General features: G+C 31.0%; 1 protein-coding gene across 2 annotated transcripts in view; it reads left to right on the top strand.

Annotated features, from left to right (window-relative positions):
• The first annotated feature begins 274 nt into the window (after positions 1-274).
• LOC114330618 (protein phosphatase PP2A 55 kDa regulatory subunit) overlaps positions 275-25,338 on the top strand; it is a 57,167-nt gene continuing 32,103 nt past the window's right edge. The window contains exons 1-2 of one of the 2 annotated variants that reach the window (XM_028280014.2): positions 275-480; positions 18,970-19,351. In XM_028280014.2, coding sequence (XP_028135815.1) covers positions 471-480; positions 18,970-19,351 — 392 coding nt within the window. In that variant the 5' untranslated portion in view covers positions 275-470. Of the gene's footprint in view, positions 579-18,969; positions 19,352-25,338 lie in introns of both variants that reach the window. The other variant, XM_028280015.2, reaches the window with a different exon arrangement.

Here is a 25,338-nt window from a genome sequence, read left to right as displayed (position 1 = left end):
AGACGAAAGACGTTAAAAATAAGTCAGCAAACGTAAGACGTAATAAACCTAAAACTCAAAAATCACCAGATTTTATCAAATATAAAAAGTAATTTAAAAATTGATCAAACCAGAATAGTGAAATTTTAATTGTACATTACAATAAACAAATTATTTTGCAAACAAAATAATACTTTTTCAGAATATGATATGACGTTATTAATGTAAATACTTCAAATTTAAGATTGATTTCTTGAGGTTCTGAAAACTCATACTCATTCATTTTCATTTTAATTTTGGCAACACTGCAAAAAGTGAACCCATGACGCTACTTTGAAAAAGTGTATTTACACTTTATATATAATTTTTTATATCTATTTCCTATACAAATAGTCATATGAGAAATAAAAAATAAAGTAATTAATTAGTTGAAAGGGAAAAAAGCAATAAGTACTGTTACCGTTTCGAATATCCCGCTCGTGTAGTGTGTTATGGCTGCTGGTAAGTTGTTTCGGTTTTCGACAACAGTGTGACCCCGATGAGGGGCTATGTGAATAATTTCTTCTGCAAAACAATCGCAATTTGTTAAATTATGGAAGGTAACTTGATTTTGTTCTTAATTTATATCGTTTAGTGAGCTATGAACGTTAAAAAGTTATTGACTTGTCGGTGTAGTTTTTTAACCACCTTGCCAAAGTAAAGCTAGTATTTTTTCACTAGCAATTTAGTAATATTTGTGATAAATACTTCTGTTACTTTGTTATTTTTCGACCCAAACTTTAGATTTTCAGTGAAGTTGATCAATATAGGTGTTAAATGAAAACAATTTTTGAGTACTTTCAGTTTTTAAGGCATAACCCTAATCGGCATAATTATTGAGAGGAATAACATTGTGATACTTTTAAGTATGTAAATTGCGTATTGTCTAGGTCTAGGTATTGATCTTAAATTTGTGCAAATTGTATTAAGTAATTTCAAAAATGCAAGTGTTAGGTATGGAGTTAACACACATGCCCTTATATAGATACTTGTTTGACATTAAAAATTAATAAACAACCTTATTTTTTGGTTTTCTCCTTTATAAACCATTTAGATCTTAGGAGTTGTGTCTATAGTGAGGTAGTAACTTAGTATATGTGTGTAGTGAGAAGTGTTAATTATTAGTATGTCTATTTGTCAATATTATACTATTTAAACACATGTTGAGAACAATGCCACTACCTGGTTTTATGAATGTGATGGGAAGAAGACCAAATTCTAGAAAAATAATAATAAGTAAAATTTATGTTTATTAAACATTTTACTAAAAAAATTTTAGTGTCAATTTTATGGAACAAATGGACCTAGTGATTAAAACTTATTTAATCAATTGATATACAGATATACCTAATTAAGTTTTTAGATAATTTTTGAATTCCTATTGGTTTTCAATATTTCTCTTTTTCTAATAGTGTGGTTAATTTAGCCTCGTAAGTAATTATAAACATAAATCTATAAAATGGGATATCTGGATATCCAAATCAACTAATAGTCTCCCGTTTTATACCGCTAACACAGCTTTGGGATTATAGCAGGGTACTCTGCTATATCTAGGGCTTATGATATACAAGGAAGGTAACAGGGCCAGTGCTACGCCAGTGCTGCCTATTATTACCCCTGGTTTTACCCAAGGTACTCATGTTTTCAAGCTGAGTTGACCTGGGGCCCATAGACATTTGAAAATGTCTAGCTGTTATTGCAGGCGCTGGGGTTCGAAGCCCCGGCCTACCTGCATGGAATTCAGACATACTACCTCCTGAGTATGTATGTAATATTTAAAGCAAAATTCGATGTTATATATTTAGTGCAGTCACTGAAGGTGGATATGAACTATTACCTCCGATTTCGTTGAACCTCCATCGATTTTCATGAAACTTGGTGAGTGGTTAGAGGATACCTCAAGGAACAAAGGTGACATGGTGCTACCTTGCGCTTTTAACCTGAGGGTGGATGACACCCTTTCCCGGGGGTGAAAATTATTTTATCAAAAATAATCCCATAAACCGATAAAGGGACACATTTTAAGCAAAATTTCTTATAGCAAGTTTTTAAAATAAATGAATACTGAGTTAGGTATTGAAGATCAAAGATTTTAATTTTTCGTGGAAAAAATGCATGTTTTAAAGAGGTTTTTCATAAATAACTCAAAACTATAAGTTTTTGCAAAAAAGTTATCATCATCATCATGGCTTATTCACTCCTGGCGGAGTGTTTGCCGTCCTTTTGGGCTCTCTGATTCATTTGTTGCGGAGAATCAGTCCGCTGTTGTCTTTTATTATTATAGCAGCGTGTGTGACTTGGCTTTGTCTACAACTTTTCTCCATTCTTTCCGGTCCTTACAACGCTCCTTCCAATTGTAGATTCTCAGCTTCTTTATCTCTCCTAAGACTTGATCTCTCCATCTTGTTTTGGGTCTTCCCTTTGGTCTCCCTGTTGTTGGTCTCCAGCCAGTTACTCGCTTTAGCGTAGAGTCTGGGTTAGCTCTTTCTGTGTGTCCCAGCCACCTGAGCCTCTGCGCCTTCACGAACTTGATTATGTCTTCACCCTGGATGACTTCTTTAATTTCTTCATTTGTTAATCTTCTAAATTCGCCTACACTTATCCTCACCGGTCCCATTATTCGTCGAATTATCTTTCTCTCTAAGATTTCTAATCTCATTTCATCTTTTTGTGTTAGGCACATCGTCTCTGCACCATAGGTGATCACTGGCCTGATTGCAGTCTTGTAAATTTTTATCAGAAGGTACTCAAATCTAAGTATTCAAGCTTAAGTAACAGGAAAATGATGCGTTTATAACACTATAATGCGTATATACTTACTAAATATTTCTCAAAGCACTCAGAAATATCTATCAAATGAGCTGCTGAAGAAGTTGATACCATTAAAATTTATGCTCTCCAAAAATTTTTCAAAAAAAATTATTCTTTCTTTTTTAGAATAGCTCCATTAGTTTTTATGATATGAGATTAGTCTAAAAACCGTTTGAAAGGTAATTTCAAGTGCTTTGCAATAATATTAATTATAATCTTTTAAATCCCTCAGTTTTTTAAAGATAAAGGTTAAAGTGCCCCTCTTACATGGTTCTCGCAGTAAAATTAAGACTTCAAAAGTTTCTATCTCGGTTATTCTTTATGTTAAAGAAATATTAAACACAGTAAAACATTTGTTAAAGAAAAAACTAAAATTTGGTTTTATATGATTTTGTATGTACAGTAGAACCCCGCAAATCCAAACCCCGTTAATGCGAACGTTTGGCAAGTCCGAACCAACGGAAAGTGAAAAAAATTAAAATATTCAAGACAAAAACTTAAAAACATGGGACAACATAAAGTTTAGGGCAACAGCATGAATTTTGTGAACAGTGTTGCCATATCTGTTTATAATTTAGACATGAATTTAGACCCTGTTTAAAATGTTTTTTTTTATAATTTAGATGTTTATTTCATAGGTTAGTTTATTCATTTAAGTTAGTTTGTTTTTATTACTATTTAGTATTTTACATATTTTATTAGTTAGAGTTTACAGTCTACAGTTTAAGTTATAGTATTTTTACTACAAAAGCGATATTACGTAGGTCAAAATTTTTGACGTAAGAGAACTGTAAAAATATTAGAATGTGACTGTTCATTATTGCCATGTTTATAATAAACATCGCAATAATAAAAAGTCACATTCTAATGTTTTGACAGTTCTCTTACGTCAAAAATTTTGACCTACGTAATATCGCTTTTGTAGTAAAAATACTATAGTTTCTTTTTGTTACTATTAGTATTGGGCTGGTGTACATCGACACTAGTTACTTGAAACAGGGTTAAAGATGTAATTGGCGCTGGAACTATCCGAAAGGATCTCCCCGGCAAAAATGCCATACGATATTATTATTATACTATTAGTATTTTAGATATTTCATTAGTTACAGTTTAGAAATCTTCACATTGTTTAATGTTTCTATTAACTATTGCCACTATTGATTTTTATATAATTTTAATGCTTTTAATATATTTTCTGATTTATATCTAACATTTGTTTTTGATTTTTAAATTATATATTGTGTTCTTATTCAATTTTGAATTTTAGATGTTACAGTAAGAAATATTTTATAACATGGCAACACTGTCAATGTTTTTAGATTACCTCAAATGTCAAACTACAAATTGGTTATGTTTGGTTGCCCTAAACTTGATGTTGTCCAAAACATGTTTATTATACAGAGTAAAACCGGAAAATTTAACAATGTAGTATTAATAGAACTTTGGCATTTAAAATTTGTTAAAAATGAAGATGTACTTAATATTATGTAGTGCTTATAAAGGTTATTTTTATTTATAATTGGCTTTGGCATAAATCAATTAGTCAGACTTACTTTATAAAGGTTAAACATAAACTTACTTGGATTCTCTCGTAGTCAACTTAAGTCCAAAAATATTGTCCACAGTCTTACGAGAATGTTTTGCGACTTAAAATCAATGACAATGAAAGCTTTGAATTACTAGTTAGGCTAACTTTCAGATAATCCGAACTTTTCGGAATCCGAACATGCTGTCCCCCCAATTAGTTCGGATTTTCGGGGTTCTACTGTATATCGAGTATTTTTGGAGTTATTATCAAAAGAAAATGAAAATTACGAAAATTTTAAATATCCTCATTTTTTTAAATTATGCCTTTTTTCAAAAATGTGCTTTCTAAACCAGTCGAAAGTTTTTGAGATACAGTAGAACCCCGCAAATCCGAACCCGCTAATCCGAACGTTCAGCAAACCTGAACCAACAGAAAGTGAACAAAATTAAAAAATTCACAACAAAAACTTAAAAACATGTTTATTATATAGAGTAAACCAGAAATTGAACAATGTAGGATTAATAGGACTTTGACATTTAAAATTTCTTAAAAATGAATACGTACTTTATACGTAGTGCTTATAAAAGGTTACATTTAAACTTACTTCAATTCTCTTGCAGTCAACTTAAATCCAAAAATATTGTCCACACTCTTGCGAGAACGTTTTGCCACTCAAAATCAAGGACAACGAAAGCTTTGAATTATTAGTTAGGCTAACTTTCTGATAATCCGAACTTTTCAGAATCCGAACAGGCTGTCCCCCCAATTAGTTCGGATTTGCGGGGTTCTACTGTAATTACTTTCGCTAAAATAAAGAAAGCCTTATAGAGATTACTGTAAATTTTAACTTTTGTGGAAATGGCACAATGTTTTATTTTTCACTTTTTCCTAAAAAAATCGAAAGGGTTCTCTTATTTTCATCATAACTTGTTAAATTGTGGTGCTATCAACTTCTTTTAAAGCTTATTTGATAGGTATTGCTAAGTACTTTGACAAGTGTTTAATAAGTATATGTTATAAAATGCCCCGTTTTCCCGTTATTTAAGATTGGATACTTAGATTTGTGTACTCACTGAAAAAAATATACATTTAATTGTCTATAGCCCACTTTGATTTAATACTAAATGGTTTTTCAAGTAAGCAGTGTATTAAATTTTTTATTATCTTCAATTTTGGTAATAATAACTTTTTTGTAAAAACATAGTTTTTGAGGTATTTATGAAAAACCACTTTAAAACATGCATTTTTTTCACGAAAAATTAAAATCTTTGATCTTTAATAACTCAAAAAGTATTGATTTATTTTAATAACTAGATATAAAAAAATTTACTTATAATTTGTCCCTCTATCGTTCTCGGGGGTTATTTTTAACAAAATCATCTTCAACCCCGATAAAGGAGCGTTCAAGTATTACGTAACGCGATTTTTGAAGATTTTTGACTGCCCCTCCCCCCCAGCATAACGCACTATAATGGGCGTTTAACTATTGCGTGACGCAATTTTTGAAGATTTTTGACCCCCCCCCCAACCTGCGTTACGTAATACTTGAACGGTCCCTAAGGGGTGGTATCCACCCCAAGGATAAAAGCGCAAGTTGGCACCATGTCACCTTTGTTCCTTGAGGTATCTTCTAACTACTCAGCAATTTTCATAAAAATCAATGGAGGTTCAATGAAATCGGAGGTGAAAACCTTCAGTTCATGCTATAACTTTTACTCGACTAAGACACTTTGAGAATAATTCTTACTTTATACGGGACACTAGGTTACAATTAGTTGACTCAGTTATAGATCTGGGTGTTATTCTTGATACTAACTTGAATTTCAACCTACACATTAATAGCATGGTTTCTAAGTCATTAAATATGCTTGGCTTTGTTAAAAGATGCAGCTATGACTTTACGACTGGTCATTCTTTAAAATTTCTTTATTGTTCTTTGGTTAGACCACATTTAGATTATGCATCATGTGTTTGGTCACCTCAATATAACTGTCATATTAATAAAATCGAACAAGTTCAGCGTAAATTCTTACGTTATTATGCTTATAAGATGCATCTCACTGGTCAAAGTTATGAGTCTTTACTGCAAATTATTCGACTTGACTCATTACAGAGTCGTCGTCAACATAAAGATCTTTGCTTTTTATATAACTTAATTCATGGTCATAAATTCTGTATCCCACTTTTAAATAAAATTGGTCTACATGTACCTTCAAGAACCACCCGTTCTGTGACCACCTTCCACGAGATCATTAACTGCACAAATTATGGTTCAAGTTCCTATCTCTCTAAAACTATTAAATTAGCAAACACATTATCTCCGCAAATTGATTTCTTTGTGAACGACTTTACTGCGTTTTCCACACAATTACATTTATACTTAACTTAATGTTCTAATTTCAAGACTGATTTGTCAACTACTGTTATTGTCTTTGTTCTAGGATAAGTTGTATTTGTCAATTTCAAAATGTTCTAGCTCTCAATTGTTAAATGAGAGCAAGTAATTTTATTCTTTATTATTGTTTGTTATGTATTTACCAATTTTGTACCTACTAGATCTTATTTTTCTAATTTGTGTGACATTTTAATTTAATTGTATCATGTACTAATGGACTTTGGTCCGTAAATAAATAATAAATAATAATAAATAGTTACTGCACTAACTGTGTAGAATTTCTTTGATCTTTCTTCCTAAGGTTTAGACATAAAAATTGTGGAATATCAGTTTCTATCTATCAATGACGATTCATGAGTCTCAAAAAAAGTAAAGTAAATCTTGTCAGACCTAAGCTTACAAAAACGTAACTAATTTTTACCCACTTTCCTATTTTTTATTTCTGTTTCTAACTTCCCCAACTACGAACTTTCATCCAATTTCTATACCTAGTAAAAAGAATCAATAGGGAACTATTATTTTTAAACAATAGTTGTAAGATCTAATTACGTTAAAACACACAGTAGATACTTTAGTAAAACGGGCTTGACTTACCAATTGGTTAATTCTTAAATATGAGATTGATTGTCCTATCCTTCAGACTTGCAAATTTGTAGATTATGTATTCATAAAAAAAGGCCTGTATTTATCATTTCCGTCAGTAGATCCTTTTGTAGGTAAACTTTTGATAAGTTTGAAAGTCCTCAGTCATTGTGTTGCACGGGTATGTTTTTATCATCATGAGTCATGAAAAACTTCCATTTTACCTAGACACTTGTGGACAGAGTAGTCACAATCAGGCACATTAATTTAATCCTTAAGATCCTGAATTAATTTATTTAGCAAATTTTGTTTTTTGTTTATTTTGATGTATTCAGGAGAAGGTTTTAACACAAAATACATACATTTTTTTTCTTAATTATTTTTGATTTTTTAGAAAATTGCTGTTACATATATGTAACGCTAGGAAGATATAGGAGCAAAAATATTTAAAATATTTCCGATTATAAATTTCAAAATAACAAACAAATTCAAAACTAGATAAATGAAAAATCATAATCAAGTTAATGTAGATGAAAATCTATGTTGCACTTGATGCACACTCCCCCATTGCACTTGCAACCCATGGTACGCACATATGAACTACAGCATTCATCTGCAAAATGTCTCCTTTTCTTATCAGGAATATAGGTCAGGAGATGATAAATCTTATCATATCTTATATCTACGACTACTTTGAACGAAGATGGCCTGCCTGCATCTTTTGGTTTGGTACCATACTTTGTAAGATACAATGTTACTAGATACCTTCGAAATTCTAGTTGTGGCATAGGATCATACCATCTAGTATGTCCAGTTATGTCCAGCATCAATATAAATAGACCATTATGTCCATAGTTATGTCCAGCATCAATGTAAATAGACACCATTAACATTTCTTAGAGCAAATTCTTACTTGGTATGTAGCTACATTCTGGTCCATAAGATCAACTTCAACTTTTCTTTCACTAGTTTTTTAGCTTTTGTTGATGATCTGGAAAGCTGAGCCTTGGTAATATCATCATATTATATTTCGGAATCTCTTTCACTATTTCGTAAAACAAGTTCAACAGATGCTCTAAGAATTTTCTCAGACAGCCTGTTAAAATCATTATATTCCTCATCGCCAGACTTCTCATCTGTAAGCACATTCAATTCTGGGGGTTCAGTACCTATATGTATGTATATAGCATTAACATCTAAAGTTTCAACGGTATCAAGCATCTCGAGCACTTCTTGAAGAGAAACCCCTTTTCTGAAACAAAAAATATGTTACAATTCTAAAAGTTCCGATTTTTGCTCCCATATGTTCCTAGCGTTACATATATGTAACACCAAAAATTAAAGCCATTTTTTACAAAACCATAATAAAATTTCTAAAAATTTATATTATCAATAAGAAAAGACGTTAATTGATTCTCAATTGAAAACACTTTAAACAAAATATAATAACAAAAGAATAGTAAAAATATACTTACTCAAACTTGAGATCCATTTTTACCATAAATAATAAACACCGTCACATAAAACACTCAACTAAATAAACAGGTTATATCAAATCCTCGAACCAACTGCTGAAAACTAGTAAACAAGTGTCCCTTGAAAGTCTTGCATCACCATCTAGTTAAAATTAGAATCACTTCCCGAATTTAAGGCTTAAGATTTTAGCGGTTTCTGTGTTACATATATGTAACGCTAGGAGCTTAAGGGTTAAAATAGGACTAGTTTCATTCAATGGTTTTAGAAGATTTTCTGATTTTATTCCTATATATACAGCGTGTCTACTTGAGTTGGAAACATATGGGAAACTTTTTTATTATTAATTTTACGAAAAAAAGTTATTCTTTATAAAAAGTTCTGCATGCCCCAAAACCTAAGATTCAATCATCAGATATCAAATTTTCTGAATATTATACGAGGTATGTCAAAAAATATGAATTTCGGTCAAGGGTAAAGTACCTTTATTTCTCTCAATATCGAAAATTCTTATGATAAAAAGTTGTTTGGAATTAAAAACTAAGATCAAATATGCAACTACATGCTTCTTATTGAAAAAAAAAAAAAATTTCTCAAATTTAAGGATACCCAACATTGTTTCTAATTATTACAAATATAATAACTCGTTTATTATTCATTTTACGAAAAAAAGTTATTCTTCGTAAAAAGCTTTGCATGGTCTAAAATCTAAGACACAACCATGATATATCAACTTTTATTCATTTTATACGAGGTGTGTCAAAAAATATGAAATTCGCTCAATATTATAGCACCTTTATATTTCACAGTATTTCAATTAGAAGGATGTAATTGCATATTGACACATAGTTTTTAGTTCTAAACAACTTTTTTAATAACTGTTTTCAATATTGTGAAAAATAAAGGTACTTTACTCTTGAGTGAAATTCATATTTTTTGACATAACTCGTATAAAATTAATAAAATGTGATATCTGTTGGTTGCATCTTCGGCCTTATGACCTACAGAGCTTTTTATACAGAATACCTTTTTTTCGTTAAAGTAATAATAAAAGAGTTATCGTATGTGTAATGAATCAAAACGAAGTTAGTATCAATAAATTTGAGAAAAATTTGTAAAATATTTTTTTCCAATTAGAAGCATGTAATTGCATATTTGAGCTTAGTTTTTATTTCCAAACAACTTTTCAGAATAAGCATTTTCGATATTGAGAGAAATAAAGGTACTTTACTCTTGAACGAAGTTCATATTTTTTGACATACCTCGTATAATATTCAGAAAATTTGATATCTGATGATTGAATCTTAGGTTTTGGGGCATGCAGAACTTTTTATAAAGAATAAGTTTTTTTCGTAAAATTAATAATAAAAAAGTTTCCCATATGTTTCCAACTCAAGTAGACACACTGTATATAGGATGTTACACAGTATGCTGCAAATGAAAGGAATAAATTCGTTATTTCGTAAGCCAGCGGCTTTAAGGAAAAATCCTGAAACAGGTCAATTTTTATTTTTAAATTATGATTTTTTGCCATATATATCTTACTAGTGATGTCATGCATCTGGATGTGATGATGTAATATGTCGACACCCCCCATCGAACAAGGTTGTAACTCAAGTTACATCTTTTTTCAGATTTCAACACAGGCGAATTCAGCAAAAAATTGCGCACACATCAATATAAACGACATAGTTTAATTCTCCATAGTTTGGCTAATACTCCATTGAAAAAAGTTGTATTTTAACATATGCGTGCCATTTTAGCATGAAAAAGGCAGTAACACTGGATACTCCCTATGTAAAATATTTACTTTCTTTATACTTGACGATTAACAAGGTTTTTAAATGAGTTACAACTTTGTTGCATGTATGTTTAATTTATAACGTAGTCAAACATATGGTGCATCTCATAAGTCAAATTAACGAAATAAAAGTAAAAACGGATTTACGGAGTCTTTTTCCTTTTTGATAGTTGCGGTGGACAAAATAAGTATCGAATAGTGTTTGCTACATACTTCTATGTAGTGAAAAAGTTTAATATTAACATTACACATGTACTTTTAAAAATAGCACATTCACAAAACGAGGGTGATTCAATGCATGCCCTTATAGAAAAAGGGAAAAACATTGAGTCGTATATGGTCCACACCAATGGATAACCATGATACGATACGACAAAGCATCAGGCAAGCCTAAATCCGTAACTGAAATAAATCAGAAGCAAATTCTAAATTTTAACCCATTTAAGGACACACATGTTAATTTTGAAGTAGATATTAACAGTAAAAGAGTAAAGTAATAAAGTAAAATGGTTTAAAATTAAATACATATTTACAGATACGCCATAAAAATTCGAAAAATTTGAGATATTTTATACCATGGTTTTTTCATAGTGATAGAATATTATTGTTATTGTAAAATTTATAATTTCCAATTAAAATTGTGTAAACTGTAAGTTGATATTTTGTTTAAATATACCATAAAAACTAATTTTCTCCTAGCTATATTGCAAATAACTCAAAACATACAACCTTTTAATAGTTAAACGGGAAAAATAATTAACACGGAGAGTGTAAAATGGTTGTTAGGCGAGTTACAACCTTTTTCTATGAATACTCATGTTTAATCTCAAGGTTGTATCTCAATCAAACTCAAGATTCTCAATAGCTAATAAAATTACAAAGCATACATCTCACAGGAATTCCTTATTGTGTTATAAAATATCATATTAGTGTAAAAGGGTTTAATCATTTCGCTACAAATTTTTAAAAATTCATGTTTTCGTTTTTTGCCTCTCCTGTAAAATCGCTAAAAATGAGTTACAACCTTGTTTGATGGGGGTGTCGATGTAATCGAATATTTTTTTTAACGAGAATAGGAGTCGTGGGCTAGCACATTTGAAAGGTTATTCAATTCTCTATTCAGTAATAATATGAACATTAATATAATTATTTATACAGGGTGTTCAAAAAAAATTTTTTAATTAAACTAATTGACCCAAAAAGAAGAATGAATGTAATTTACTGAATTCAAAATACACTTTACTGCTGTAAGAAAACAGAAAAAAATGTTTATTTCTCAAATAAATGAGTAATGTGTAGTTTGTGTGTTGACTAAATGTCTTGTTACTTAGTAAAGGTAACTTCATTGTTTTTACACAAAGACACCTTTTGTATCCAAACATCTCTTGTCCCACTCCCACAGGACTGAAATACCCAGGGTTATACTTTTAGGAACAATTTGTGTTGGAGTCAGGTTAGAATTTGATTTGTTTTATAAATCAACATATCCAAAATTATTTGTTGTACATTCAAATCATAAAATTTTCTCTTGCTTGAAACACTTCAATAACTCTAAATGCCACATGTTTTTGACTTAGTGGACAAAAAAGTTAAAACAGTACACTTATTTCGAGACCGTTTAATATCAGTCTTGTTTACAAAACTCAAACAATTAGCAAAGGAAACTACCATCAAAATCCAAACCATTACAATAATGAAGAAATTTCGGTTTACTTAACTTTTTTAAAAAACTAAAAGGAAAAATTGCAGTAATTATTGGGTCTATATATACTTTAAACAAACTTAAATGAAGTAAAAAACTTCTAATGTATGGTGGTATATTTTTTATTAAAATAATTTAAAATTCTTCCAAATGTTTTAAAAATTTTCTATTCATCCAAAATGTTCATCCATAATAAGTTTAATAATTTAATTGAATCTGTTTTTTATGGGGAAACATATAGTCTAGGCGCCAAATAGAGGTCACCGTGTCCTTTTCAATTCTGATGGACAAACTCAACGGTTTCTTATGGATTTTTGGCTGCTGATTACGAATTTCGAGAGTGGAATTCGATCCGAGTTGTCAAAAAATTGTTATAAACATTTTAATTGTTTATAAATTGTTTATAAGGCTCTGGCTCATAAACTAAAAGTGATAAATAAAGAATGTTTTAAATAAAATTTGTTCGTTAATGAAAAACGAAGAAAAACATGTTTACTAAACTTAAATCCAACAATTAGAACTCAAGATATTGTAAAATTAGTGCACAATGCAAATTGCAAAATAAGTATTTTTCGAAGCTTTATCGATCGTAACTCGGCTTGTATGCATGAAAATAAGCCTTAGAAGGTCTCATTTTAAAGTTTAATGAATATGCTTCCAAACAAAGTTTGTTAAATTACCTTGGCTTCATTTGTTTTAAAGTTATATCCGTTAAAATTTTAAATTTTCTTAAAAAAATTGTACATTAATTTGTTTTTAAGGGTTTCAAGCAAATTTGAGCTATAAACATTTTTACTTTAATTAATAATAATGATAGAAGAATGCAAAACGAACATTTTGAGCTTAAGAAAATGTTCGTATGTTTATTTTTGGCCAAGATATCGATATTTTTATAGCGCGCTCTGAGGCGCGAGATTGGCTCACCGCATAAAGGTTTACGCGTTAACTTCTCGATGCAAATTATAATTTCAATGTTATCTTCATCTTTCATTTTTGAAGATCCTAATAAAATTTTATCATATAATTCATGTAATTAAATCATCATACTGTACCTCGTATCACCTTTCATTCTATTTACTTTGTCTTCTATTTTTTGTACTAAATGAGAAAAAAAACATTAAAGACTAATATTTCAGAAATATAACTAAAAAGTGAGTTGATATTATTTATTAATACTATTTTTACAAACATTATCTTATTTTTTTGTACTAAATGAGAAAAAAAAACATTAAAAACTAATATTTCAGAAATATAACTAAAAAGTGAGTTGATATTATTTATTAATACTATTTTTACAAACATTATGTTTCATGCATCTGCATCGAAATATACAGAGAATCTCAGCTTTTTTACATCTGCATAAGTTCTTAGAGCACTTTTTACAGTTACATGGTGGTATTGTCCTTTTCATGAGCATTTTTCAGTGCGTAACAAATGATAGGAAAAAGGGTAAGTCCGTGATAATACACATTTATGACATTTATTCTAACATGACATTTTAGTTAAATCTGACAGTTGTCACATTTTATTTTCAATTTGGAATAAAAACAAATCAAATTTGTTTCTTGCATTTATAAAATGGTATTTTCTTTGATTTGTATAGTCTTATAAATTATACAGATTATATTTGTAATATTATTATCTAATTAAAAAAAATTTTTTTTTTTATTATGGCGCCATCTATCGACAACTAGAATAACTAGAATAAATGTTGTAAATGTCTGTAATCACGGACGTGCCTCTTTTTCTGTCACATACAATTTAATGCGTTAGGAAGAAATCGAAAAACTGTGACGCACTGAAAGATGATCATGAGAAAAAGAATACTAAGTCTGTTCTTGTAGGCAGTAAAACTAAAACTTTCTGGGGATTTAGAGTCTAATTATCTATATGATATCCATATAAAGTGGATCTAGTTCTTTTGCAGCATCATCAAGGTCCGTCAATTGTGTGTATGCCGCCACATCATAAATGCTCGTTTTATATGCAATGATGATGCTGCAAAAGAACTCGATCCATTTTTATATGGATATAATACTTACATACTTGACTGTGAGCCAATTTTGCGCCTCATAGCGCGCCATTAAAATATCGATATCTTGACGATGAAAAATAAACTTACTTACGAACATTTTAAAAACCTCAAAATGTTCCTTTTGAGTTCTTCTATCATTATTGTTAACTTAAGTATAAATGTTTACAGCTCAAATTTACTTGAAACCCTTATAAACAAATTAATGTACAATTTTTTTAAGAAAGTTATAACTTCAAACGGGTATAACTTTAAAACTAATGAAGATTAAGTAATTTAGGAAACTTTGTTTGGAAGCCTGTTAACGAAACTTTAAAATGAGACCTTCTAAGGCTCATTTTCATGCGTAGAAGCTGTGCTACGATCAATAAAGCTTCGAAAAATACTTATTTTGCAATTTGAAATTTGCATTGTGCACTAATTTTACAACATCTTGAGTTCTAACTGTTGGATTTAAGTTTAGTAAACGTTTTTTCTTCGTTTTTTAATAATTAACAAATTTTATTTGAAACATTCTTTTTTATCTTTTAGTTTATGAGCCAAAGCCTTTTAAACAATTTATAAACAATTAAATTGTTTTTAACAATTTTTTGACCACTCAGATCGACATCCACCCTCGAAATTCGTAATCAGCAGCCAAAAATCGATAATAAACCGTCGAGTTTGTCCATCAGAATTGAAAAGGACACGGTGACCCCTCTGGCGCCTAGAAAATGCCAAATTTGTTTTATTTCTACTAGTCCATGTGGTGAGACCGCTCCCGTCTGAAAAAAATTTCTGATTCGGTTTCTTTGTGGATTCCTCTTCAAAAATGTCCCCTTTAAACAAATCTGAAAGGTGCCGGGCGGAATTTTTGGGCAGAAATTGTTTAAAACAATTTTTTTAAACAAATACAAAAGATTACGTTTTTTTGCTCTGAAACATACATTTTTAGGTTTTTTGGGTTATTCTAAACAAGAAAGGTATGTTGTAATTTTTCTTAAAAATTGATAGTTTTCGAGTTATAGGCGATTTAAAATCTGAAAAATGCGAAAATACGCATTTTCGAGGCCTAAAAACTCATATTTAAATTAGTATTTTTGAGGTTGCCAGATACTTAAACTGAGGATTAAACAAACATTCAGCTTCAAGATTCTGAAGAGTGGTTGCGTTTAACCTTAATTTATACCGTTGTTTTTTAATGGTTAAATATGCGTGTTTATCCGATTTTTTTGCCGGTGCGGCGAGCTCTATTTCAAAAATCTCCTATTTTCCGCCGAAAAATATTTTTTCTAGATTCTTTGGAATATTCTAAATAAAATAAGTTTCTTGACATTTTTCTCAAAAATTAATAGTTTTAAAGTTATAAGCGATTTAAAATCCGAAAAATGCCAAGAAACGCATTTTTGAATTTTAAATCGCTTATAACTTTAAAACTGGTAACTTTTGAGAAAAATGTCAAAAAACTTATTTTATTTAGAATATTCCAAAGAAACTAGAAAAAATATTTTTCGGAGGAAAATAGGAGATTTTTGAAATAGACCTCACCGCACCGGCAAAAAAATCGGATAAACACGCATATTTAACAATTGTAAAAAAGAAACGTATAAATTAAGGTTAGACGCAATCACTCTTCAGAATCTTGAAGCTGAATGTCTAAACTTCAATTTAAGTATCTGGCAACCTCAAAGATACTAATTTAAATATGAGTTTTTAGGCCTCGAAAATGCGTATTTTCGCATTTTTCAGATTTTGAATCGCCTATAACTCGAAAACTATCAATTTTTGAGAAAATTTACAAGATACCTTTATTGTTTAGAATTACTCACAAAACCTAAAAATATATGTTCCGGAGCAAAAAAACGTGATCTTTTGTATTTACTTAAAAAAATTGTTTAAACAATTTCTGCCCAAAAATTCCGCCCGGCACCCTTGAGATTTGTTTAAAGGGGGCATTTTTTAATAGGAATCCATAAAGAAACCGAATCAGAAATTTTTACAGGCGGGAGCGGTCTCACCACATGGACTATACTTATTTTGTTTTTTATTGGAGCCAACTAACACGTGATAAGATTGAAGTAAAAAAAGATTAGTATACAATCTGCCATTTTATTTATATTGTCCATAGTCCATAAGATTAATATTGACTTCTTCTCTCAACGTAATTTGACTAGAAATATAAATAACATAAATTAATTTAACAAAACATAATATACCATAAATTTTGCTATAGGTAATGAAATTGAAAATAAAAACACAATCACTTACAATCCGACAAGCCAGAGCTGGCAGGTGACCTTGTGCGAAAATACACAACAAGAAATACACAATACGAGAAGGTCACCCACCAGCTATTGCTTGTCAGATTGTTCTTTCATAATAATAATTTGTGACGTGTAATAATATACGTATGGTGCACCAGAAATACAAATCCTTTTTTTTTTTGTCTTGTCTTTGTATTTTTGGTGAACGTGTACCGAAAAATAAACCAAAAATTTATATATAATAATAGTTCTATTAAAGGTTTATAAGTCAAATATTAAGGTTTACAAGTAAAATTTTGTAAGCCAGGGAAAAATCCCAAAACAGGTCGATTTTCAACAAAAACTTTTCGTTTATAAATTCGCAAAGTCTGTTCGTTCGTGCGTTGCCACTCCTGCAATACTTAGAGCTGATTTACCGATTGATACCTATGCTGTTTTGTCTTCTGAATCCTGAATCCAATAGTTCATTCGCTTTCAAGATGAGCTAAGATGCCAGTTTCAAACGCCTGATGGCTTCGTGGGTTTTTCGTGTCGTTGCAGCTTGTCGTTGGTTAGAAATTAATTTATAATATAGATTAAATTAATTTCTAATCAACGACAAGCTACAACAACATGAAAAACCCACGAATCAGGCGTCTGACACTGGCGTCTTAGCTCATCTTGAAAGCGAATGAACTATAGTATGATAAATAATATGCCAAACAAATCATAATTTAAAAATAAGCTGAAAATGCGAGCATTATCATAACGAAAACTTTGTTTATTCACGTATTTAAATTCATAATATGAAAAATTGGTATTATAAAAAGTTGTTTAGAATTAAAAATTATGTTTTAATGTGCAATTATATCATTCTAATTTAAATGTTGTGAACTATAAAGGTACTTTACTCTTGATCGAAATTCATATTTTTTGTATACCTCGTATAAAATTAATCAAATTTGATATATGATGAAGAAGATCATAAATCTTAGACCATGAAGAGCTTTTTATAAAGAATAACTTTTCTTCGTCTAATTAAAAATAAAAGAGATATAAATGAAAATGCTGTTGGTATCCATAATTTGAGAAAAATCTTCAAATATTTTTTTCCATTAGAAGGATGTAATTGCATATATCAGAACATAATTTTTTATTCCAAACAACATTTCATAATAACAATTTTCAATATTGTGAAATAAATAAAGTTACTTTTTACCGATTAAATGAAGTAAAATGTTTTGAATCGTCAACAATAGTTGCAATGGAACAGTCCATTTATCATTAGGTACTCCCATTAAAGGGGAGGCCATATCGCCGCCGCCTACGAAAAGTATAACTTCGAAAAATGCCGTTAAGAGTAGAACTTTCAATGAACGCCGCGAAAAATATTATTTTCGATTATATGATTGTGAAAATTATAATCCCTAATAAAGTGTTAGCGAAAAAATTTATTTTTTGAGGTGTATCGGCAAAAAACATCATTTCTGTTTGTGGGTCCACGAAAATTATAATTAGTAAAAAGTTCTCAGAAATAATTGTTTTCGTCAGCAGAAACAGAAACAGAAAGGGAAATAATTGTTTTCGTCGGCATCTATTATGAACTAAATCTTTTCATTACAAATATTTTGGGAGTTATAATCTTCGCGGACACGCATATAAAAAAATTGTAATCTCCAATACTTATCAAAGAGTTATTATTTTCACTGGAAATGTATTCGGAATCACATTAATCATAGGTACCAGCGATATACTCGTACAAACCCTTTTAAAGTTGTTAATAAATTATTGCTTTCAAAATATACTCAAATTGTATTTTTAAACATCTTATTTATTTTATATAATAATTAAATTCACCATCAAATGTTATTTATATTTTATTAATACCTAATTTAAAATTTAGTTTGACATTCACGAAGTGTCAAACTCAAATGTAAATAACCTTTGCTTTGTTTAACAAATTCAGATTAAAACTAGCCTACTTACTAGCAACGATTTCAGTTGACGTTTAGTGTGTCGGCAGAAAATTAAAGGATTGTGACGTCACATTTTAGACTTTGAGGTCGGTTATCTCGAAGATGGTTAGAGATATCGAAATGCCGTTTTCAGATTTGGATTCAGAAGACAAAACAGCATAGGTATCAATCGGTAAATCAGCTCTAAGTATTGCATGAGTGGCAACGCACGAACGAACAGACTTTGCGAATTTATAAACGAAAAGTTTTTGTTGAAAATCGACCTGTTTTGGGATTTTTCCCTGGCTTACAAAATAACGAATTTATTCCTTTCATTTTTACCATACTGTATAATAGATGACTTAAGCCTATATAACATCTTTCTTATCTACTGTTTAAAAATCTTCAATAATACAATCTCCATTGAACCCTGTTTTGTATTCCTTATAGGTAATGGAGAAGTTCAATGGTGTTTCTCTCAAGTTAAGGGGACCTTAGATGATGACGTAACCGAAGCAGATATAATATCATGTGTGGAGTTCAACCACGATGGCGAACTCCTTGCCACTGGAGACAAAGGAGGCAGAGTAGTTATTTTCCAACGTGATCCCGTCTCAAAAACTGTTCTTCCAAAACGTGGAGAATATAATGTTTACTCCACATTTCAATCACATGAGCCAGAGTTTGATTATTTAAAAAGTTTAGAAATAGAAGAAAAAATCAATAAAATCAGGTGGTTGAGGCGTAAGAACCCATCTCACTTCTTATTGTCCACTAATGATAAAACTATAAAATTGTGGAAGGTTTCAGAAAGAGACAAAAGAGTAGAAGGGTAAGTTAACATTTTTAATTTTATTAGTATTAATAATACTATGGACAATGGTGCAGAATGGAAACTTTCTATGTCAAAAACCTCAGTTTTTCATGAGAAAGAAATAACTCTCTAAAATTCCTGAAAAACTGAGGTTTTTGACATCGAAGGTTTCCATTTCCATAGAAATGTCATTTCTAGTTGTATTAAGAAATCAATTGCTGTGAAATAATAGGCTCAGAAGCTATTTTAGAGAGACATTTCTTTCTCTTGAAAAACTGAGGTTTTTGACAAAGAAGATTTCCATTCTGCACCATCGTTATACTGATGAATACTCAATGATGGAAATGGAAACACACTTTATCTATTCTATTGTTTTATAGTCATAGTCATAAACGTTAACTACATAATATATTCAAATGTAGTTTCAGTGGACATTCATAATTCGTGGGTGTAGGGACTAAGCATCTCACCAACTAGAGCAGTGGTCGGCAAACTTTTTAGCCAAAGAGCCAAATATGAACATTACAAGAATTAAAAAAAAATTGGGAGCCAAATCTGCTTGTTCAGCAAACTTTTATTACACGAAATAAAACTAAAGCCCTACTACCTAGCCCCTTTCATAACCCCCAAAAAATTAAAACGTGTTTTTTTCGTTTTTTGAGTATTTTCGTTTCTAATCATCGTAGAGACTTCTATTTTCTTTCATTTTGTAAGGTTTTATTTTCTACAACACTGTATTTTTTACAAAAATTTTGGCGCAAAATCCATTTTTTTTTTAAATTTTGATATGTAGAACCATAAAGGAAAAAAACAGCAAACGTGAGCTTTTTCAGCTGATCATAAGAATCAGGAATACTATTCCAAGCGTTGAAAATGATCATGTCTTCCTTCTCCAGGTCATTTAAAGCAGACCACTTGTGTTGTGAACATTTTTTTCTTCTCCAATATTTCCAATTCAACACGAAGACGTTCGAATTTAGAGCGCCATACCTCCTTGTTCTTAAATACATATTTCAAAGCTATTAATGCAAATGTTAAAAGGAGAAAATTTCAACTCGGTTATCGTTGCAGTCCAGGGTAATAAGGTTTTTTCCATGACACTTGAACAGCCAGGGTACTGAAGCGTTTTTTCGACAGGAAATACCTATAAGAGCAAATTGTAACTATTTACTGCGTAGGATCTGGCGGCCATTTTTATTTATAAACAATTAAATGTTAAAAAATGGCATTTTTCACTTTTTTTTCAAATAAATGGAAAACAGGAAAACTTATGGTTTTTTTGGTACAAATATTTTCGAGATTACGGAAAAAGCTTTAAAATGACGTTTTACAAAGTTTGATATACTCATTTATTGTTAATATAATTGCGAAAAAGATGGGAATTGCAAAAAAAATTATTTTCGCAATAACTGTTGTAAAAATTAGTGTACAGCTTTGAAATTTTTGTCAAATAAGGGTTCTTTGGTGCTTAATATGTGATAAAAATTTCAAAGAGATTCATTCAATTGTTTAAATTTTATTCAAATTGTTTATCCCAGAGAGCATTTTTTTGCAATAACATAAGTCAGAAGAAAATAACGTTAGAACCATTCCACAGGTGTCAAATGAAAGAGCATGAGCTATATTTTCAATTTGGTTTAGAAAAATGAATAAAAAATGCATTTATTAGTAATAAATAATTATGCAAAAGTATCGTAAATCTTTTCTTATAAACTTTTTATTTTGTTATATAAGAAATTATACATATTTATTACAATTTTTTATCAATTATTATATAGATAACATTACTTGGTAGTTGTGCACTTAAATCAGGGTAAAAAAGTTAATTTTTTTGGAAAAAGTTATTCAAAAATTGTATAAAGAAAAATTGACGATACTTTTGCATAATTATTTATTACTAATAAATACATTTTTTATTCACTTTTTTAAACCATGTTGAAAATGTAGCTCATGATCTTTCATTTGACACCTGTGGAATGGTTCTAAGGTCATTTTTTTCTGACTTATGTTATTGCAAAAAAATGCTCTCTGGGATAAACAATTTAAATAAAATTTAAACAATTGAATGAATCGCTTTGAAATTTTTATCACATATTAACCTTCGGAGTACGAAGACTGGGTCAAGCGTGACCCGAAAATCACTTATCCTTAATATTTAATGAAATATTTTTTTTACAAATCCGATTGATCGTAAGTTCTCCTTATTTGTTTCAATCTATTTTTTCGTATATAATTCGTCAACATGCAAATTACAGTTTTTCCTCTACGTAACATCTATGATACCGCGTCAGTCCTGACCCGGTCTTCAGATTTCGAAGAATATTTTCAATATGTTTGTAGGTACACGTAAATCACAGCCGTCTCTGTTTACGGGTATACGTACAGTGGAACCCCGATAAGTCGGCCTCTGATAACCCGGAAGTCCGGCTAACCCGAACCGATTTTCATCAGACAAAACAAACATTTTTTCACTTTGACCAAGTTTTTTACCAAGAAATAAACAATACTGTATACAACTGTACGTAATTTAGATGTATTGTGCATATTTTATGTATTTAATGTTTTTGCAATTATAATGGATTTTATCTGTAAGTATACCGTGTTTTATTAATTTTTACCATATTCTCCGGCTAACTCGGATTTTCGATAACTCGGATCGGCCGCAGCCTCGATTAATCCGACTTATCGAGGTTCCACTGTATTCAAATATATGCCCTGAGCAAATTTACCGATGCCCGTTTTCTGTAAGGTAGTAAAATCTGGCTGCCGCGCCGGAGCGACCTAGTATATGCCCATGGGTAACCATCTTAAAAAATTTAAATACAATAATTTAGGATTTTGTTTGTTTTTTGTTGAATTAAAGATACTGTTTAATAATACTGACTATTTAAAACGTCCTTATAAATAAAATGAGAATGGGTCACGCTTGACCCATCATCGTAATCTAAGTAAGTCAAATAATCTCCGTACTCAGAAGGTTAAGCACCAAAGAACCCTCATTTGACAAAAATTTCAAAGCTGTACACTAATTTTTATAACAGTTATTGAGAAAATATTTTTTTTGCAATTCTGACCTTTTTTCGCAATTATATTAACAATAAATGCATATATCAAACGTTGTAATACGTCATTTTAAAGCTTTTTCCATAATCTCGAAGATATTTGTACTAAAAAAATCATAAGTTTCACTGTTTTCCATTGATTTGAAAAAAAAGGGGAAAATGCCATTTTTTGACAGTTAATTGTTTATAAATAAAAATGGCCGCCAGATCCTACGCAGGAAATAGTTATAATTTGTTCCTATAGGTATTACCTGTCGAAAAAATGCCTCAGTACCCTGGCTGCTGAAGTGTCACGAAAAGGGTATATTTTTGTCTTATTACCCTGGCCTATTTGACAAATGCTAAAGTTTGTAAGTTTGATAAAACCGTATCCGTGGATATTTGTGCCAGAGCCGCACCTAAGAAGCCAAAGAGCCACATGCGGCTCCGGAGCCGCACTTTGCCGACCACTGAACTAGAGTAATCAGTAAAATTAAAATTCTTCTCCTTCTTCTTCGGCTTTTTGCCATTATGAGTTCGCTGTTTCCATCTCTCCCAGTCGCCATCTCTGAGGTCTCTATCTATCATAGCATTTCCTATGTAAGTTTTCCATCTCATAGCAGGTCTTCCTCTCCGTCTTTTTCCCGGAGTCCCAGTCCTGTATTACAATACTACCATTGCAGTGCTCTGTTGTCAAGTTTTCTGTAATTGAGCATTCTACTTCCATTATGTTCCATATTTCCTCTGTTCTTATTCTATCCTATCACTCTTTGGCTGACAATTCCTTTACACAGATGCTTAAAATTCCAAGCGTTCTTCTTGTTCACCAACCATCAGTAATAGTGAATTTCTGCCAGTTGTTCAGGTTTTTCATGAAGCAAATTGGACTTTTGCTGGACTAATGTTTTGCAGAATGGTGTTCCACATATTATGTACCTTTCTTGCATGAAACAAAGGCATACAGCGCCATTTAAAATTTCCAATTATGATCCTTCATTGAATATCATATCACATTGTTATCATCAATAATGCGTGCAAGTTATCAAAATACAGTCGAACCCGCTTATTGGAATAGCCTTCGTGACAAGCAAAAGTATTCCTATAACCGGGATATTCTAATAACTGATCATTGGTCGCTAATAGAAACGTTTTGGGAACTCAAATTTCTATTCCTTCTTCTTCTTCTTAAGGTGCCGAGACCGCTTGTCGATCGTTGGCTCTCATGTTGCCCAGCATATTAACAATCATTGTCTTATTTACAGCCGCACGAAATAGTTCAGAGCTAGTTTTCCCAAACCATTGGCGTAGGTTTTTAAGCCAAGAAGTTGTACGGCGGCCCACACTTCTTTTTCCCATTATTTTAACTTGCATGACAAGGTGAGGTATGTTATATTTGTCTGGGTGACGCATTATATGACCAAATTATTCCAATTTGCGCCTTTTAACCGTGTTCACTACTTCGCAACTTTTATTCAAACGTTGCAAAACCCTTTCGTTTGTGACTCTTTCTACCCAACTGATCTTCAGAATACGGCGGTAGACCCACATTTCAAATGCTTCTAGGTTTTTTAAAAGCGATTCTGTCAGTGTCCATGCTTCAACCCCGTAAAGTAGTACTGGGAATATATAACATCGGACCATTCTTATGCGAAGTTCCAAATTTAGATCATTACTGCACAGGATTTTCTTAAATTTCATAAAACTTGTTCTTGCTTTGGCAATTCTACTTTTTATTTCTGTACTAGGGTTCCAGCTTTCATTAATATGAGTACCCAGATATACAAGATTACTTACTCGTTCAATTGAGTCATTACCGATTGTTACGTTATAGTTATTATTATTTACGGCTGCCTGTTTACTAATAACCATAAACTTTGTTTTTCTTGCGTTGAGTTTGAGTCCATATATCGCGCAGAATGCCACCATTCGGTTCAATAACGCTTGAAGATGTTCAATTGATCCAGTCAGCAACAAGGTGTCATCTGCGTATCTGATATTGTTCATAAGCATACCATTAATTAGTATTCCCTCTTTTGCGTTTTCCAACACTTCATTTAAGATTGTTTCAGTGTAAAGATTAAACAACATTGGTGACAATATACAGCCTTGTCGAACTCCGCGCTTGATTTTTACTTCTTCAGAGCACTGATTCGCAACCCTAATACATGCAGCCTGGCCCCAATACAAATTTGCGATTATTCTAATGTCCCTACCGTCCAGACCGGTAGTTTTGAGAATATGTAGCATTTTTTCATGGCGAACTTTATCAAAGGCCTTTTCAAAATCAATCGCGCACATGAAAACGTCATGATTTACATCTCTGCATCTTTGAATTAAAACTTGGGTTGCGAATAGTGCATCACGCGTTCCAAGGCCACAGCGAAAACCGAATTGAGTAAGTACTTGAGATTCTTTCCTCAATTTTTCTATATGTTCTTTGAGAATTATTCTGAGAAACGTTTTCAATACATGACTCATTAGGCTGATGGTGCGATAGTCGCTGCATTTTGTGGCTCTGTGTTTTTTTGGTAGTACAACAAATGAGGATTTAAGCCAATCTTTAGTAATTTTTCCGCTTTCGTAGATTAAGTTGAACAATTTCGTAAGTATCTTAATCTTCTATTCCTTAAACAGGGATATTCCTTTAACCCTCGCAGGACCAACCTTTTAGTAGAAACAGCGAGGACCAAGCAGGGTCAATAAATGTCCACACATAAATTAATCAAAAACGTGCTTCTTTATTTAAACTAATTTAAAAATAACACTTTTATATTATTCCTAGACGTTAATGGAACAGTTAAAAGATACGAATTTATAATTTACCCGGCGTCTTCGGCTTCAGTGGAATTGGCTTCATCGTATGATATAGAAACATTTTTGACTTCTTGCTGTGCTTACCGCATACGTACTTGCATTTTGAACAAACTATGGTTGTTTTTGCCCACTTATTGGCCTTTTTTCTTT

Source organism: Diabrotica virgifera, chromosome 3, assembly GCF_917563875.1.
Source record: "Diabrotica virgifera virgifera chromosome 3, PGI_DIABVI_V3a".
Taxonomy (NCBI): domain Eukaryota; kingdom Metazoa; phylum Arthropoda; class Insecta; order Coleoptera; family Chrysomelidae; genus Diabrotica; species Diabrotica virgifera.
This window is presented reverse-complemented; position numbering and strand designations above follow the sequence as displayed.